The 16,653-nt window shown below is 37.2% G+C and overlaps 1 protein-coding gene across 1 annotated transcript in view; it reads right to left on the reverse strand.

Moving 5' to 3' along the window:
- Window positions 1–14,186: 14,186 nt before the first annotated feature.
- The window catches only part of LOC114048221 (serpin B10-like), a 33,123-nt gene continuing 30,656 nt past the window's right edge, over window positions 14,187–16,653 (reverse strand). Inside the window, exon 8 of the mRNA XM_027869147.1 lies at window positions 14,187–15,842. Within this exon, the coding sequence (XP_027724948.1) occupies window positions 15,438–15,842 (405 nt within the window). The 3' untranslated portion in view covers window positions 14,187–15,437. The remainder of the gene's footprint in view (window positions 15,843–16,653) is intronic.

The raw sequence follows: 16,653 nt of genomic DNA on the forward strand, positions 1-16,653 counted from the left end.
TTCTGAATTTTCTTATATGATGTAATCTGGTAAGCAATTGTATTAGTTATGTTGTTGGAAGGGCAATTTTTTTTATAGTCTAGAATGTTGTTAAATTAATTGTGCCTTCAGAGAAAAGAGAAAAAGGAATGAATCGGGCTGTTGGCATTCTATATGGTGCTGTTTTGTAACATTTCCTTTTAAGTATTGTAATTTATGAAATGAGAACTTCTAAGTTTTGTCTATGTTTAAAGAGAAGTTTTAGCTGGGATTATCTGGCTTTCACTTATAAAGTTTAAAATTGTGAACTAAGCTATTTGGAGTTATTGTTAAGTCAAGCACTGGTAAAAATATTTTGTGAAGAAACCTGGTAATTATGCAACAAAGAGATTTTGTAAAATCTCATAATTCTTATAGGCACCTTTTGACTAGAGAATTTAGGTAATTAGGAATTTTATGATAATTAGGAAATTGTAAGCTGTTTTTGAGAAAAGGAGATACTTTTATAAAAAAATGTTTTGATAAAATCTTTGATATTCTTTTAGAGGGCATATTAAATTTCTATTTGTAAGAAAATTATGTCCAAACTACTATGAACTTTTAAGAGTTTCATTCCTGGGTTTGTTGTGTCCTTGGATTGAACTTAACAGGGTAGTCTTAGAGAAATAGTCTCAATGGAAGCAGCCTCAGAGATCTAAGGCTAGTGATTAATATTAAAGCATCTAAATTTCTGTAATAAGTTGTAAGAAGGAAAGATCCTACTGTTTTGATTTGAATTCATTCCATGACCTAGCAAGAGTTAAAATTACTGTTTGAACTTAATCATATGAATAGGATTAAAGTCTTGAAAATGTATCATTCTTTCAGATTAAGAATGGTTAGAGAGGGATAAATAAGCTTGAGAAACAGGGAGGCAAATTTATTTAGACTAGCAACTTATGATTTTAATGGACACTTTGTTTTACTCAGGATATTATTAGGAATCAGAACATGTGTAGGAAGTTATGCAAACTACTTAGAGCTCACTTTGGAGATGTTCCCTAATTAATGTGAAACTATAGTCACACCTGAAACCCTGATGAGGGGAATTTGCTATCCAAGATCTTGGGGATTGTTAATGAACTATTCTGAGTCTAACTCCAGGTATGGTTAACAAGGAACTGATTGAGCTACTGGCCCATGACGTCAGCAATCTGCAAAGAGGTTTGTGAGCTGCACCAATGAGCTGCAAGAGGGTGTTCTCCTGGGAAGGGAGGGAGAAAGGCTTTTCTGCATGGCTGAGGTAAGATTCTCCTGACTCAATTTCCCCACTATGACACCTGGCAGACTTTAAGCCTGGCTCAATGCAGTTGGTCATTATATAACTTCTGCCTGGAATTGACATTAATCTAAGGAAGCATTGTTCCCTTACTTTAGTTATGTCTCTGTTCTTTCATGGCAAATTCCTATAAGCATAAATATCAAATCTATTAAATAATACATTGATGCGGGAACATCTGAGGTTATTATAGTAAGATGCAAGTATAAGATTGAGTTATTTGGCCTAGAATTTCAGAATTAAGTATTCAGTCTTGACATCTGTTACTAGTATGTTCCTGTATAAGTCAGGATCCTTTAATTTCTCATAATGGTTATGATGAGGTTTGGAGGTGCTGGGACTCCAGGGTCACAGCACAAGGGTTCCTCCTGAAGAAGGTCAGCCCAGGTCTTTCAGCCAGGGGGAAGTTTGTTGGAGATAAACCTTATAGGCCAGGTGGTGCCTATAAGGACAAGCAGGCAGGAGAAAGTCTCACCGTTTAAATGGGGGTGAGGGTGGATCTTACCATGCACTAAAGTAACTTTGAGTGACCAGAGGAGGAGCTGGGAAAAGGGTCTAGGAGAGAATTCTGACTGGAATGTCTGAGAGATTGAATAGACAATGGGAATAGATAATGAAATGAACTGGAAGGAAGAAGTTTGAAAGGCATCTGAATAAGATCAAAAAGTGGGGCTAGGGCTTTCAAAGGAAGATGAGGAGTTGGGGCCCATGGGAGGATGGGAGCCAGATTCCTTCTGGGGCAAGGGGCAAGGGTCTCGGCTTGGACCCATACCCCATCAGAACTAGGATATTATTCTGTTATTATTTATTTGTACATGACTAGAAGTTGGGATTGTTTTGTTATTTGATATGTACTGGTTTTAAATTAACTACTATGTATTGGAGTGTGTTATTAATTCCTTAGTGGAGTCTCATCTTTTTGATGGGTGACTATGAAAAGGAATGAATAATGAACTAATGCAAGGTATAAAACTAGAAGTAATACGGAGTGTAAGGCTAGGTTCTAATTTTTCTAATTTGAGTTTCTTAAAATATGACAATTGGCCAAGGTTCCAATTTTGACCTTGTAATAGTGGAGACATGGGAGTTCAGTTAACTTTCATTATTTATCCTGGTTATTGGCAAGATAATTTAAAATTGTGTTAAGATCAATCTTGTAGGAGAGAGAATACAAGAAGGAGGATCTCTGCAGGAAGAGAGTCTGCTGGACACTGTTTGAACGGCACTTGGACCAGAGAACTTCACCAGATGACGGCCAGAGTGTCAGAGCTGTATGAGAAGAGACTTCTGAAACTTTAAATGGACAATTTATCGTTACTTTTGGGTCTCTGTATCTGTACTTAATAAAAGGACTGCTCCCTTTTTAATTTGTCAATGTGTTGGTCAATTCCTCCCTTCCTTCTCCCATACTGCTTTAAGTTCCCAAAATCCCTTGATGAAATGTTGCCCAGCAGTACAGCCCTAGATAGAACCATCATTAAGGCATTGCAAGGTTTAACCACGTTAGCTGAGGAGTTGGCAGAGAACTCTTTGATAGATAACTGATTAAAGGGATAGTTAGAATCCTGGTTTGGCAAATGGAAAGGAATGACTGTATCTATTCAGGAGTATTAACTTCTGCAGGATGTTGTATACTTCCATGCACTAGGGGACTTGTACAACAATTGATAGAGACATCCCTCACTAAAGATTATCCCAGTAGGACCCACAGTGGGATTTCAGAGGGCAGGCTATGGCAATATAAGGATAATTATACCTTATGTATCAATGAGACTTTCCCCCAGTGATGAAGAATGTGAAATCATGTTAAGGATATTAGAGGATAAGGAAATTGGGAAGGTGTGGAAACCAAATCTTTACTTAAAAAAAAAGTAGGAATTGTCAGAAATGAAAGAGTTAAGTTTCGACATAAGTAGATAAGAAATCAGCAGAGACAGGCTAACTTCTGGGAGGGGGGGAGTGATAACAATTCTAGGCACATAATGTATGTTAGGGGTGGGGCATATAAGGAAGATTGTAACCCAGAAGGATTAAGACCAATCCTGATCCAGAAGGGAGGAGTTAGGCAATTACTAACTATAAAGCTTGCCCTAGCTTCTTTTACCACACGCATTTTCTCTCCTTCCAACGGTGCACCCCATTCTCCAAGAATTGAAATGATGCACTTCATCCTCTTTAATAAAAAAGACACCAGTCTTCAGAAATGAATCTGGAGTCATCTTTATAACACAGAGCAAGATTATGTTTGTAGTCGTTTGTATTTCTCTGGCTTGTTCAGATGACAGAATACCTTTTTTCCCCCTGTAGTCTAATCGACCCACAGGAAAAAAAGTGAAAAGAGAGCAAGTTTAAAGCTTTCAAAGCTGATATAGTCATCTTCAAATTCTAATTCTAGTCAATGGAGAAAAAGGGATGGAGGGAAGGAAGGAGGGAGGGACAGAGAGAGAGAGAGATTTCCTCTTTCCCTCTGTAGACATTTACGGCATTGGAAACTGAAGAAAGACTAACTGTGATTCAGGTATGATCTTTTACCAGCAAATTTCCAAATTATCACCTATTTCAGTGGGACTAACACCTCCTTAGTATTGTTAAAAGTAAAGACATTAATGGAATTTGTGTCCAAATATGCCTAGACCTTTCTTCCATTTGTCCCTGAAGAGTAAGGCCTTTTTATTAGTTTAGTGTTAAAGGAAAATGTTCAACTTGAAGTTTTGATCACTGAGTTCATAACCACTTTGCACAAGGAAAGTAATCCCCTTCCCCAAACCAATAGAAGAAGCTACAGGAATATGTATGAAGAATGAAACCCATTTGAAGTCCAACCTGCAACTAAGACAGTTACAAAACTGGCTTATAGAAGGACTACAAAATACTGTGGAGAGTTTTCCATTTTACCACAGCTTTCTATTCACATTGTTCACAAATAGTTCATATTTGGAAAATACTTTTTGTATCGGCCTTCTCCAGTCAACTTGGAAACTATCCCAGGTTAACATTCCCTTGTTGAGCAAGTAATAGTGCACGTTGAAATCTGAGCAATAGACACTCTTTATTCACCTGTTCTTTCTTGTGTGGATGTTCAAGCCAAACTATGTGTCATTACAAATATTTTCCAGGAGGTTTGCAATGTGATAAGTCTTGATGCATTAAGCAATCCTTGGCAAAAAAGCATCTGAACGATTTCACCATCCACAGGTAAATGACCTGAGCTGATCTAACTATCGCAGTAAATGACCTGTGCTCTACAGAATATCACTTCCATCACACTGGTAAACATCTTTGTTAAGGATACATCTTCTGCCATTCCTGGTTTGACATTATCAGAGTATCATTAAATAAGGTAATTTCTGTTGTTATAACTTCCCATGGAATCTTGAATGATTTTGATGTATCTGAGACACTGTTGTAACACAGCTTGCAAGGTGGTATTTAGTTCTACCAAATAAAATTATTTTTTGTAGTCTATAAACAATAAGTAAAATTAGGTCTAACACTGTTCACATTCTTCATTTAATTGAAAAATGTTAAAAAAAATCTAGTTCATTTTTGAATATTGCTTGTGAAAATCTGCATATTCCTTACTAATACTCTTATCAATGATGACCTCTATTGATGTATAGATGGTTCTCAGAAAAAAATTGCATATTTAGGAAAGTAGGCATAGAAGCTATGAGTTAGAGATGTGCTTTTGGCCAGCTTCTTAGTATTAATAAGATCCCATGTGGATCTTTTCTGTATATACTTGGTCCAATCTTGGTCCTGTGTTTGCATTGGTTAGTGGTTAGTCCCCTCCTATAAGCATATCCAGGGCTATAACTTTCAGATCCAAGATCTGCTGTCCTTGATTGAAAAAAGTTTGTTAAAATGTTTTTGCTAAATCTTTTTCCATTTTTCCCACTTTCTGTCCTTAAATGTCTTTGGGATGACTTTGTTTAGTCATTGGCTTTCATCCTTTTTTAGAGTTGATGTTCTATTTATTCCATATTTCAAAGTTTATATTCTAATATTGTTGCCTTTGGGGATTGTCTTTCACTGATTGACAAGTAAATCAGATTTTTGATGATTAAGGTGCTTCCTGAGGTCTACTGATCTTTTTTTTAAGTAATTAATTTACATGGGTTAAACTTTTGGATAAAATTACTATCATCATGTTAATGTCATAGCTGTTGTTTCTTTCCCATATTTGATTTCTAATTATTTATTAAAGAATTCAGAATTATATCAATTTTATTTTATTTTCTTTCTCATTCCTATTTTTTTTTACTCATTCTGCTCTGAGCCCTGATGAATGAGTACGTACAGCCAAAACAGGAATAACTCCACATCAATAACAAGTCTTTTCCTGTCTGATAGAGTATAATCTGTTTCATTCTTTGTGGTCACCATCTCCAACGCTTAAAGATTTTTTTTCTTCAAAAAAAGAGTTTTTGATATAAAGGTATGAGGTTTCTGCATAATCTATAAGTCTTTGGCCTTGTACCTTCATCATTTCTGAATTATGCTTTTCCATATATTTTTTCCATCCTCACCTTTTTCACTTTGCAGTCACCAGATATCAGAGTGTATTTTGAAATAATCATAAGATACTTATGAATTGTTTCATAAAAGTTATCTACCACTTCATCCTCAGGAAGCCATGTTGATGAATGAACTGCAATTATTTTCATAATGTTCCAGTTTGGGGGCAAATACTTATCATTAATGATAATCCAATGAGATAATACATATAAAGCCTTTTGCAAGCATTAGAGTGCTGTATAAATGTCACCTAACAGTAATAGTGCTGTAAAATATGATGACCCAATATCCCATGAAATAATCCTCTCGCTGCCTTTGGGTATATGATAAAACCCACTCTGGCAACCCTTTTCTTTGACTCCACAAGGAATATCTGTGAGCCACCCTTTCATTTAGCAGCTATTTTCTTCTTCCCTTTGGTTCATTCATAGCAATAATGTCAAGATTGATATGATCGAACTCTTCTAGAAATGTGTTTATTTATTATTGGGTAAGGATTTCACATTTAGCATACTGGTAGTTAAATTAAAATTTTCTCAAAATCAACATGTCCAAAATGGAATTCATCTCTCCTATAAACACTTACCCAACTCCTCCAATTCTTGCTGGCAACACCATCATCCTCCTCACTTCCTATGTTTCCCAAGAATTTAGACTTGACTTGTTTCTTTTCCTCTTTATAAACAGTCAGTGGCCAGCTCATGTCTTCTCCACCTCTAGGTTGTCTTTAGCATTCAACAATGCTGTACTTTATGTCTGTTATTTACCAATTCAATTCAATAAGTATTTATTAATTTCTCTCCTTTCATGTTGCCTCTCCATGTTTGAAGCCTCAACACTTTTTACCTAGATGACTGAAATAGCTTCCTAATTGGTTTCTCTGCTTTCAGTCTCTGTCTTCCGCCCAGCTGCCAAATAAGTACTGCTAACATAGGGTCCTAACCAATGTCAGATATATGCACCCACACTAAAAAATCATCAATAGTTCCATATTTGCTTCTAGGATAAAATACAAATCTTCACTCTGGCACCTAAAACCTTCCATAAGCTGGCTGTCTCCTCCCCTTACAGTCATACCATTTCCCTGTGTTGCAGTCAAACAGATTTCCTTGCTCTTCACCTCTCATAGCATTCTACTCCTTGCTCCTGGGCTATGTCCAAGTGGTCACTTCATCTGAAATGCCTCCCCTCCTCATGTCCATCTTGGGGAATTGCTAGGGTCCTTTCCTGGATAATTTCTTGAAAATTATGTCTAGGTTCTTTTTCTGATCATGGCTTTCAGGTATTCCAATAATTTTTAAATTATCTCTCCTGGATCTATTTTTCAGGTCAGTTGTTTTTCCAATGAGATATTTCACATTGTCTTCTATTTTTTCATTCTTTTGGTTTTGTTTTTACAATTTCTTGATTTCTCATAAAGTCATTAGCTTCCATTTGCTCCATTCTAATTTTTAAGGAAGTATTTTCTTCAGTGAGTTTTTGGACTTCCTTTTCCATTTGGCCAATTCTGCTCTTGAAATCATTCTTCTCATTTACTTTTTGGACCTCTTTGGCATTTGGGTTAGTCTATTTTTTAAAGTGTTATTTTCTTCAGCATTTTTTTGGGTTTCCTTTAGCAAGCTGTTGACTTGTTTTTCATGATTTTTTTTAAATTTATTTTTTTCATAATTTTCTTGCATCACTCTCATTTCTCTTCCCAGTTTTTCCTCTACTTCTCTTACTTGCTTCTCAAAATCCTTTTTGAGGTCTTCCATGGTCTGGGACTGATTCATATTTTTCTTGGATGCTTTGGATGTAGGAGCTTTGACTGTGTTGTCTTCTTCTGGTTGTGTTTTGATCATCTTTGCCACCAAAGAAAGATTCTGTGGTCTGACTTTTTCTGCATTGTTTGCTCATGATCCCAGCCAATTACTTGAGTTTTAAACTGTTTGTCAAGGTAGGGGTCCACTTCCAGTGTGGAGAATGTACTGTCCCAAGCTTCAGGGATTTTGTGCAGCTGTTTTCTGAGATACTTCTAGGGAATTGTAAACTTTCAGTTTTTCCAAGGTGATATGATCAAGGGAGAGGTGTTTACTGCTTTCTTGACCTGGGCTCTGGACAATGAGTGACCACAAGTACTGTTTTCTGCTTTGGAACTGGTGAGGAGGATTCCCTCTCTACCACCACCACAAACTCTGCCACGCCAGCACTTCTCCTCGGACCGCCACCCAGAACTGTGACACAGATCCAAACATGAGCAAACCGAGAGACTCCTGCCTCAGTGCCTGCAAAGAGACCCCTGCAATCCCCATCTGATCAGCTGCTCAATTCCCCCATCTCTGAGCCAAGAGCTCAGGAAGCAGCAGCTGCATCAGGGCTGCATCAGGACTAAGGCCAGACAGAGCTCCTCTCTCACCCAGGTCTGACAGACCTTTCCTACTGACCTTCTAAGTTGTCTTTGGCATCTGTGGGTTGATGAATCTGGAAACTGCCACAGCTCCCCTTGATTCAATCTTCTGAGGACTGCTCCAGGTTCACTGAAGCCTGGTCTTTAACTGCATGGCCCATGCTGAACTGTGCTCCTCTCCCAGCCTGGTGAAACAGACCTTTCCAATCAACCATCCACGTTGTCTTGAGCTGGAAATTTGTTTCACTCTGTCTTTTTGTGGGTTCTGCTGCTCTAGAGTTTGTTTAGAGGCATTTTTTACCAGTATTTGGAGGGGTTTGGGGGAGAGTTCAAACAAGTCACTGCTTTTATTGTCACCTTGGCTCCCTGCCCCTAGGATCCTTTCAAGAACGGTGTGGGGGCCACCTCCTACATAAGGCCTCTTCAGATCTCTGTAGTTATTAACACTCTCTCCTTAAAATCAATTGGGTTTACTTTTTACATACTCTGCATTTACTTGGACACATGTTGTATCCTCCAAGGGAATATAGACTTCATGAGAGAAGGAATTACTTCATTTTTGGTTTTGTGTCCTTCATAGGTCCCCTACACATAGTCTTTGTTTAATGCTATTTTTAGGGAGAAATCTATTGCTCAGCCATTATCACCTATAAATCCAAGCTGTGAAACTTAGTAAACACCAACTAAATGCTTGTTGCCTCTGTCATCCGATATGTTAATTAACCCTCCTAGATGGGTGTTGTCTGCAAATTTTAAGTATACATCTATGCCTTTCTCCTTGTCATTGATTTAAAAATTAAAGTAGCATAGGATTAAGGATAGATCTCTAGGGCACTCCCTACAAGTTGTAACCAGGAAACAATTTACATATCACTTTGGTTAGAATGATGAATTTTTATGTTTATGCTGAGTTAGAAATTTCCCTAAAAGTTTACGTGTTTGTTATTCCTCTTCAAATCATTTTCTCCCTTTCTCAAGCAAAACTAAATGTTTATCCAGTGCAATTCTGCCAGCTAAACACTGTTTAAAAATCTAGATAATATTAAAATTGATTACCTGAAATAAACTGTGGACAGTACCCAGTCGTATATGATTTAATTTGTAAATCTAGCATTTGCATATTAAATCAGGTCACCTGTCTCCTCAGAAGTCAGAGATAAGGAGTGATTTACAGAGGTGGTTTTTAAAACCAAAAAAAAAAAAAAGGAATTGGAAAAATTACAGAAACTTGTTTTGAATGTAATTCTATTGGACAAGGCAGGTCACCTGACTAGTTAGATTCTCCCAGACTTTCTTAATCCTATGCCAGACTTCCTTTCCTTCAGGTGTTACCTTTTGTAACCAGAATGTACACTGGGAAAGAGAAACTTGAGGTCAGTGGTTAGCAGGCATCCCCTGTCTTCCTTAGAATGGTCTATTACTCAACCTTAGACTCTAACTCAAGAGAAAAAGGGGCTTAACCTCTGGCTAACCTTTCTCCAGCTGCCAGGAAAGGGAACTTAGCCTCTGGTGAACTTCGTTTTCTGCTATATAGGGGGATTTAGACTTTGGTCAACCTCCCTTTCTGCTAGAAATGGACATTTAACCTTTTGAAAAACCTTATAATCTTATGATTATTTTATTCTTTTAAATTATCTGCTAGTAAATGATAAAGTCTTCTCATTCTATTCAGTAAATCTGCAGGTAACCTAGATTTAAGAGACTTGTGTTAGTCTGGCTTAGCATTAGGGCCAGCTTTTCCTAAAGAAGGGAGCCTATTCCTGTAATGAAACTAAAAATAAATCAAATTCATCAATAATAGCTGACTTTATCAGCAGTTACTAGCTGGGAAAGGACTGCTGTTGTACCACTAGGATTTCTTCCCAAATAACTTCCTGTCTTAACAAACCTGATGGGTAATGCAGGCACACTCTTCTAATAATAGTACAACTTCAAGCTTTAGATACTGAGTTTTTCCAGTATGATATCATTTGTGTAAATGATGAAATGTAAGATTATTTGTGAGAGGAAACTACAGCCTATAAATGTAATCTTCTCTCTGGTGTTGTTAAACTAGAAAAGGAAGGCTGGGGGAAAAAAAAAGCCCCACCAAAACTGAAAGTCTTCATTGACTGAAAAGATTTAGTCATGGCACTTGGATCCATTCATGAATAAATAACTGACTGGAGAATGATGCTGTGCTCATATTTCAAAACTTCCCTTTGTTTAAACTAAGTGCCATCATGGGACTCACATAAAGGTGAAGTCCTTGTGACATTCTTTGTCTAAGTGAAGGAGCAGGTCCCACAGAGGAATGGAAAGAACACTGACCTGGAATCAGAAAACTTAAGAGTAGAAGTCCTAGCTTTGCTTCTTATGAGCTGTGTGATCTGAGACAAATCATAACCACCCCAGGCTTCTGACACTCTTGTGAAACAATGTTATCCAGAACATGCCAGTGGGTGGCTCCTATGTATCACAGAATCACAGGATTGCAGATTTAGAAGGAAGCCTAGTGTGAAGCCTACTCCCACCCATCGCCCATCCCCCAAAGAATTTCCAACAAAAGTTCATTTGATCTTACTGCAGAACCTCCAATGAGAGGAGCCTACTACCAACCAAAGCAAAGCAGTCTGATTTTGGATAAGTCAAATCATGAGGAAGTTGTTTCTAATGTCAAACTTAAGTTGGCCTCTGCATCTTACATCTATTGTTATTGGTGCTTGTGTCTAGGTCTGAAGAGAACAAATCTCATTTCTTTCCCACATGGCAATCTTTCAGAAACCTGAAGATAGTTATCATGAGACTTCTCTTCTCCAAGTATCCCCAATTCCTTCAACTGATCCTCATGGAGAATGAACTCAAGGCCCTTTGTCCTCCCGGTTCCCCTGCGCTGGAGGCTCTCCAGCTTATTAATATTCTCCCTAACATATGGAGCCTTAATATGAAAAGAGTACTCCAGGTGTAACCTGACTAGGAAGAGCACAGTGAGACAACAACCCCCTTATTCCATTGCACACTTCATGAAGCCCGTTAACTATTCTGGTTACAATATGATACTGACATTGCTCAAATCCACTAAAATCCTCAGGTTATTTTTTGCAAGAACTGCTGGTTGTTGTATCTCTATATCTTGTATTTATAAAGTTAATTTTTTTCAAAGCCGAGCATAAGATTTTACATTTATTCTCTGTATATACTCAGTGACCTCATCAATTCCCATGGGACCGGTAATCATCTCTATGCACTCCATTCTTCTTTCCCTCACTGTCGGCATCTCTTTTCCTAGAAAGTTATGGACACATCATTGATCTCAGCAAATCCTTCCAAGTATAGATAAAGGTTGAGATTTACAGGGATAACAATGGTAAACAAGAGGGGACTGTATTTTGCTTGAATACTTGGCAATGCTTCATCCCTTCAGACCACTTGTGTTTCATATCTGGGGTTACTAGTTTGGATTTAAAGGGATGTTCATCGAGTTTTTCAACTATTACAATGGAGGCACAGAGAGCGTAATGGCAAACAACACAGAAAGTACAGAACAAATGGCACAGGAGCGGAGCAATAGTAGAGGCAGATGGTGTGAGGACTGGGAATAGGGTGGTGGAGTAAGGCAGGCAGCATGGAGAATAGAATAAGGACTGGGAGAGGCAAAGACAGTTACTCATTTAACCATGGATTGGAGTTGGGAGCACTCAGGACCGTGGATCTGGATGGAGATGGAAAAGTCCTTGGTGGGAGAAGAGACAGGAATTAGGATCTCAGGGCAGCTAGGTGGCGTAGTAGATAGAGCACTGGCTCTGGAGTCAGGAGGACCCGAGTTCAAATCCAGCCTCAGACACATAACACTTACTGGCTGTGTGACCAAGGGCAAGTCACTTAACTCCAATTGCCTCGCCAAAAAAAAAAAAGGAATTTGGGTTTCATTTTTATAGCGCCTGAGGAGTAGACTCCTATCTATACCACCTTGAGGTTAGTTCATGAACATGTCCATATCATTTCAAAGTTATCAGCATCATTTTGTACTCTATTGGTCTTACTGCAGATGCCTGGAGCATATCTGAGATTTTGATATCATAGGACCAAAAAGTTCTGACAGCAAGGCTTAGATGACTTCCCCTTATTTAGCATATAATCCCAGGATGTGTTTTTAGTTAATATATGATATATTCTGGCAAGTTATAGGCTTTTGATCTATTCAACAACTTGTAAGTGACTTCTAGTTTCCCCTTTGTAATCTTATTTCCTGTGATTGTTATTTTATACTGGCTACTTATAAGCTTACTATACTAAATAAAAGGGAACCAGAACAAGGTACAATTTTAACACATGCTTCCATAGACCACCCTCAAAATGAATGAAATTTTGCAAGTGTTAACATGTTTTTGTTTGTATCAGGAAGCAGTATGCATTATGTATTCAGTGAGTAAGTAAAAACTCTTGGGAGGTTTTCTATCCATATCTTTAAAAATGCAAGCATGATCCTTGCATTACTTCATTAGGCTGTTGTGAGGCTCAAATGAAACAATGAATGTGAAAGCACACTATACATTAAACCATTCTTAATGCTGTAAGAGACAACTTGCCATAGTGGATAGAGAGCTGGTCCTAGAGTCACAGAAAGACCTGGGCTTGAGTTTTCCCTTTTACACATTGCTGGCTGATGACCCTGGGCAAGTCACTTAACAACTTTGTGCCTTCAAGTGACTAAGACTATAAGTTTGCAGAGTGGGTACCTATTGCATTGGTAGAGAGAATTTTCTCTTCCAGGAACTCTCCCTACCATCAAAATCATAAAACCAGTCCTGAGTTTCCATCATTTGTACCCTTAATAGTAGTATGATTTAGTCTCTTGTTTTTAAACGATCTTTCATCAAATCTCAGTATTCAAAGCCTCTCTAGGGATTCTAAAAAAATGTAACTTAAAAGATTTGCAGGAATGTAACTTAAAAGATTTCAATAAAACTGAAAAAGGAGGAGAACTCAAGTAGATGAATTATTGAGGTGCTCTGACAGTCTTTGAGAGCTGCAATGGTCAGTGTGGAATGGTGAGGCCTGGTGGGAGCCCTGAAGTTTATTGAGTAGATTCACTAAGGACACCCGATGAGAGGAATAGACAAGAATCATATAGGCTGTGAAGGTACAGATGTGTTGCAATCTGTACCATTGGAAGGTGATTCCTTGAGGAGATCATGGAGTTATTCTAGTATTGCACAACATGGGCAGACTAGAAGTGGATGATTTGTGCTTTCTCTGTCCCTGATTAAAACTATTTCAGCTATTAATTGCATTGGGGAGAGAGAAACTGGCATTCAAGAACTCCCAAAATTAACATAATAGGTTCCTGTATTGCATCTTTCTAGTTTATTAATGAAAGAACATGTTATATGGATAGAATCCAAAAATAGTGGTAAAGTCAATAGATTTCATTGGCTTTTCTCTCTAGCAGACCTGTCACTCTAATTGCAATAAAACCTGTTAGCTAAATGAAGCCTGTCTTCTATAAAATCATGTAGGGTATAATTACTTCTACTTTATTTTTAAAATATATATTTTTATTTATTTTGTTAAACATTTCCCAATTAAATGGAAATAATTTTTTAAAATTCATCTTAAAAAAATTTGAGTTGCAAATTCTCTCCCACCCACCCCTTAGGAAGGCAAGTTCTATGATATCAATTATACATGTGAAGTCATGTAAAACATATTTCCATATTAGCCATGTTGCAAAAGACAAAAGTTGGGAAGACTTATATGAAGTGATGCAAAGTGAAGTGAGCAGAACCGGGAAAACATAAATAGTAACAGCAATATTGTAAAGATGATCAACTGTGAAAGACTTTGATGTTTCTGAAATTGAGCCCATTTAAACCACTTTTCTCTGGGTGTTCTCTTTACTCTTGCCTGGTTGTCTTTTCTTGTAGTCTATGCATTACCTGTCTCTGCTCCCACACCAAAATGATATAAAATCCCTAAGTGACTAAATTGATCAAAACATCACCATAAAAGATAGAATCATTACTCATCTTATTTGACTGCCATTAATATAAGACACTGAGTATACAAATAAAGCATGTTTAAAAGTCCATAAAATTGTAACTGTGATACTCTAACAATAAAATTTCCTTTAAAAATACAGCACCATGTCTTCTTCAGGAGGCATTTTCCTGTTACAGCTGCCCACATATTTAAATGGAAGAGTAGACATTTGTCTAATATTTACATTTTATAAACAAGAAAGATTTAATTGTTTTGATGCTTCTAAAATTAATAGGAAAAGGGTAACTTAGCAGACTCTAGTAGGTCTCCAGAAATAGAATATTACCTGGTAAAACCACTAATAAACATTTTTGAATTAGGGACTTTTCACAAAACCAGTTAATAGTCAAGAAGAATTTGAATAGTACTACTCAAGAACATGATACTCATACATCAATATTTCAAAAGGTCAGTGATTTTGTCTGTCTCGCTAATGGCAACAATTGCAGAGCTTACACCACCTCCACACTTTAGGTGATGTGCTTCAGGAAGTCCTCTGGTCAAAAGATTCATCATCTGGGGCCAGTGTCTGGCATATAATAGGCATTCAACAAATGCTTACTTAACTGGTTGATGTTAATCACATGTCATAACATACATTTTGTTTACCACTTTCTTAAAAAGCTCACATGCCTAAAAAAGGAAGGAATTTGTCTATAGCATATAATGAAAAATCAACTGACGTTCTTAAACATTTTTCTTTATCAGGGAGCATCAGCTCTGGGGAATTACTTAATAAATTGATATATCTGAACCTGTGTCACAAGACAAAGACTTTGGTGGTTCTTTTTCTTAATTATTTGGCCAAACGATGGATGGATAAGTTTTAAACAGGCAAAGCAGAGATAAATGATCCAGTAAATAGTTGCCACCATGTCAGGTAGGTAGATCAAGAAGGTCTGAGTCCCTCAAATGGCATAACACAAAATGCTAAAAGAAGAGAATGCAGACAATGCAATTTGCCATAACAATATAGCAAGAAATGCCAGAGTTATAAAAATCTAAATTATAGTTCCAGGTATTAACTGTGCTCAAAGGTGGCAACTTTTATAACATGCCACATTTCAAAATTATTTATATCATGACTTCCTTATTAACTAAGATACATAAAGGAGAGCCAAGTGGTCAAGGGGTTTTCCAGGTTGAATGAATATTATCTTTTGGTGCATTTCTAGAACAGGAAGTTGCTCTTGCTACATGAGTGAGAGGCAGCATCTAGGGGGAGCAGACTCTTCCATAGAAGAGAATACTATTAGTTTTATTGTGCTTAATGAAAAATAGGAATGGGTGATCCACATTGAATGTCATAGAAGGGAATTTCATACGCCATGAAAACTCATCTGCAGTGCTCGCTGCTGCCTCAGTACCTTCCTCATTGACTTCTACAAAAGATTTATGGAAAACTTCTGACAAGAATAGATTTTTTCTCTCAGTCATGCCTGAAAAGTCAGCATGGTTTGTGCTGAAAGCATCACTCATCCCCATGCTGCTCAAGGTCGATTTGAGGTCATAGCTCTCCTCTAGCTTGAATCTGGGGAGGTACAGCTGCACATCATACATCTCCATCATGTCTTCATGAGTCCAATCACTCAACTTCCCGTAAGTGATTGTATTTTCCAGCTAGAGTTATGGGACAAAAGGAAAAGAAAAAAATATTTGTTCAGTGATATTAAAAAGAGAAATGACTAAGAGGACAGTTCCAGAGAAGACTTGTATGGACTGATGCAAAGAGAAAGGAGCAAAACCAGAAGAGCAATTTATACTATAACAATAATACTGTAAAAATTAACAACTTGGAAAGACTTTAGAGCTCTGATAGACACATTGCTTTACTATGATTCCAGAGGACTGACGATAAAGGATGATATTTACCCCCTAACAGAGAAGTCGTGGTCTTAATACATAAAATGAGATACACTTTTAAATGTGGCCAATACAGAATTGTATTTTTTGGAGGTCAGACAATGAGGTTAAGTGACTTGCCCAGTGTCACACAGCTAGTAAGTGTCAAGTGGCTGAAGCAAGATTTAAACTCAGGTCCTCTTGACTCTAAGGCTGGTGCTCTATTCATCGCACCACCTAGCTGCCCCTAGAATTGTATTTTTTCGTGATTATGCATATTTGTTACAAAGTTTTTGTTTTTCTTTTTTTTGGGGAGAGGAATTAGAAATAGAAGAAGGAGGGAGAGAAAAATAGTAAATATTTGTCAATTTTAGGAAAAGAAATGAACATATTCAATTTGTGAACTATCATAATCTTAGTAGCACAGAGATAGCAGTATATAATTATTTAGAAATTCCAAAATTGGTGAAAACAGAATAAATAGGGAATTTAAGTGAGCAAAACATTTGCATAAATATCATTGGTAAAAATGTAATATTCAAGATATTGTGAGAATTGACATAAATATATAATACTTAACACCATTCCC

The sequence above is a fragment of the Vombatus ursinus genome, unplaced genomic scaffold (genome assembly GCF_900497805.2).
Source record: "Vombatus ursinus unplaced genomic scaffold, bare-nosed wombat genome assembly UNPS02014791.1, whole genome shotgun sequence".
NCBI classification, from domain to species: Eukaryota; Metazoa; Chordata; class Mammalia; order Diprotodontia; family Vombatidae; genus Vombatus; species Vombatus ursinus.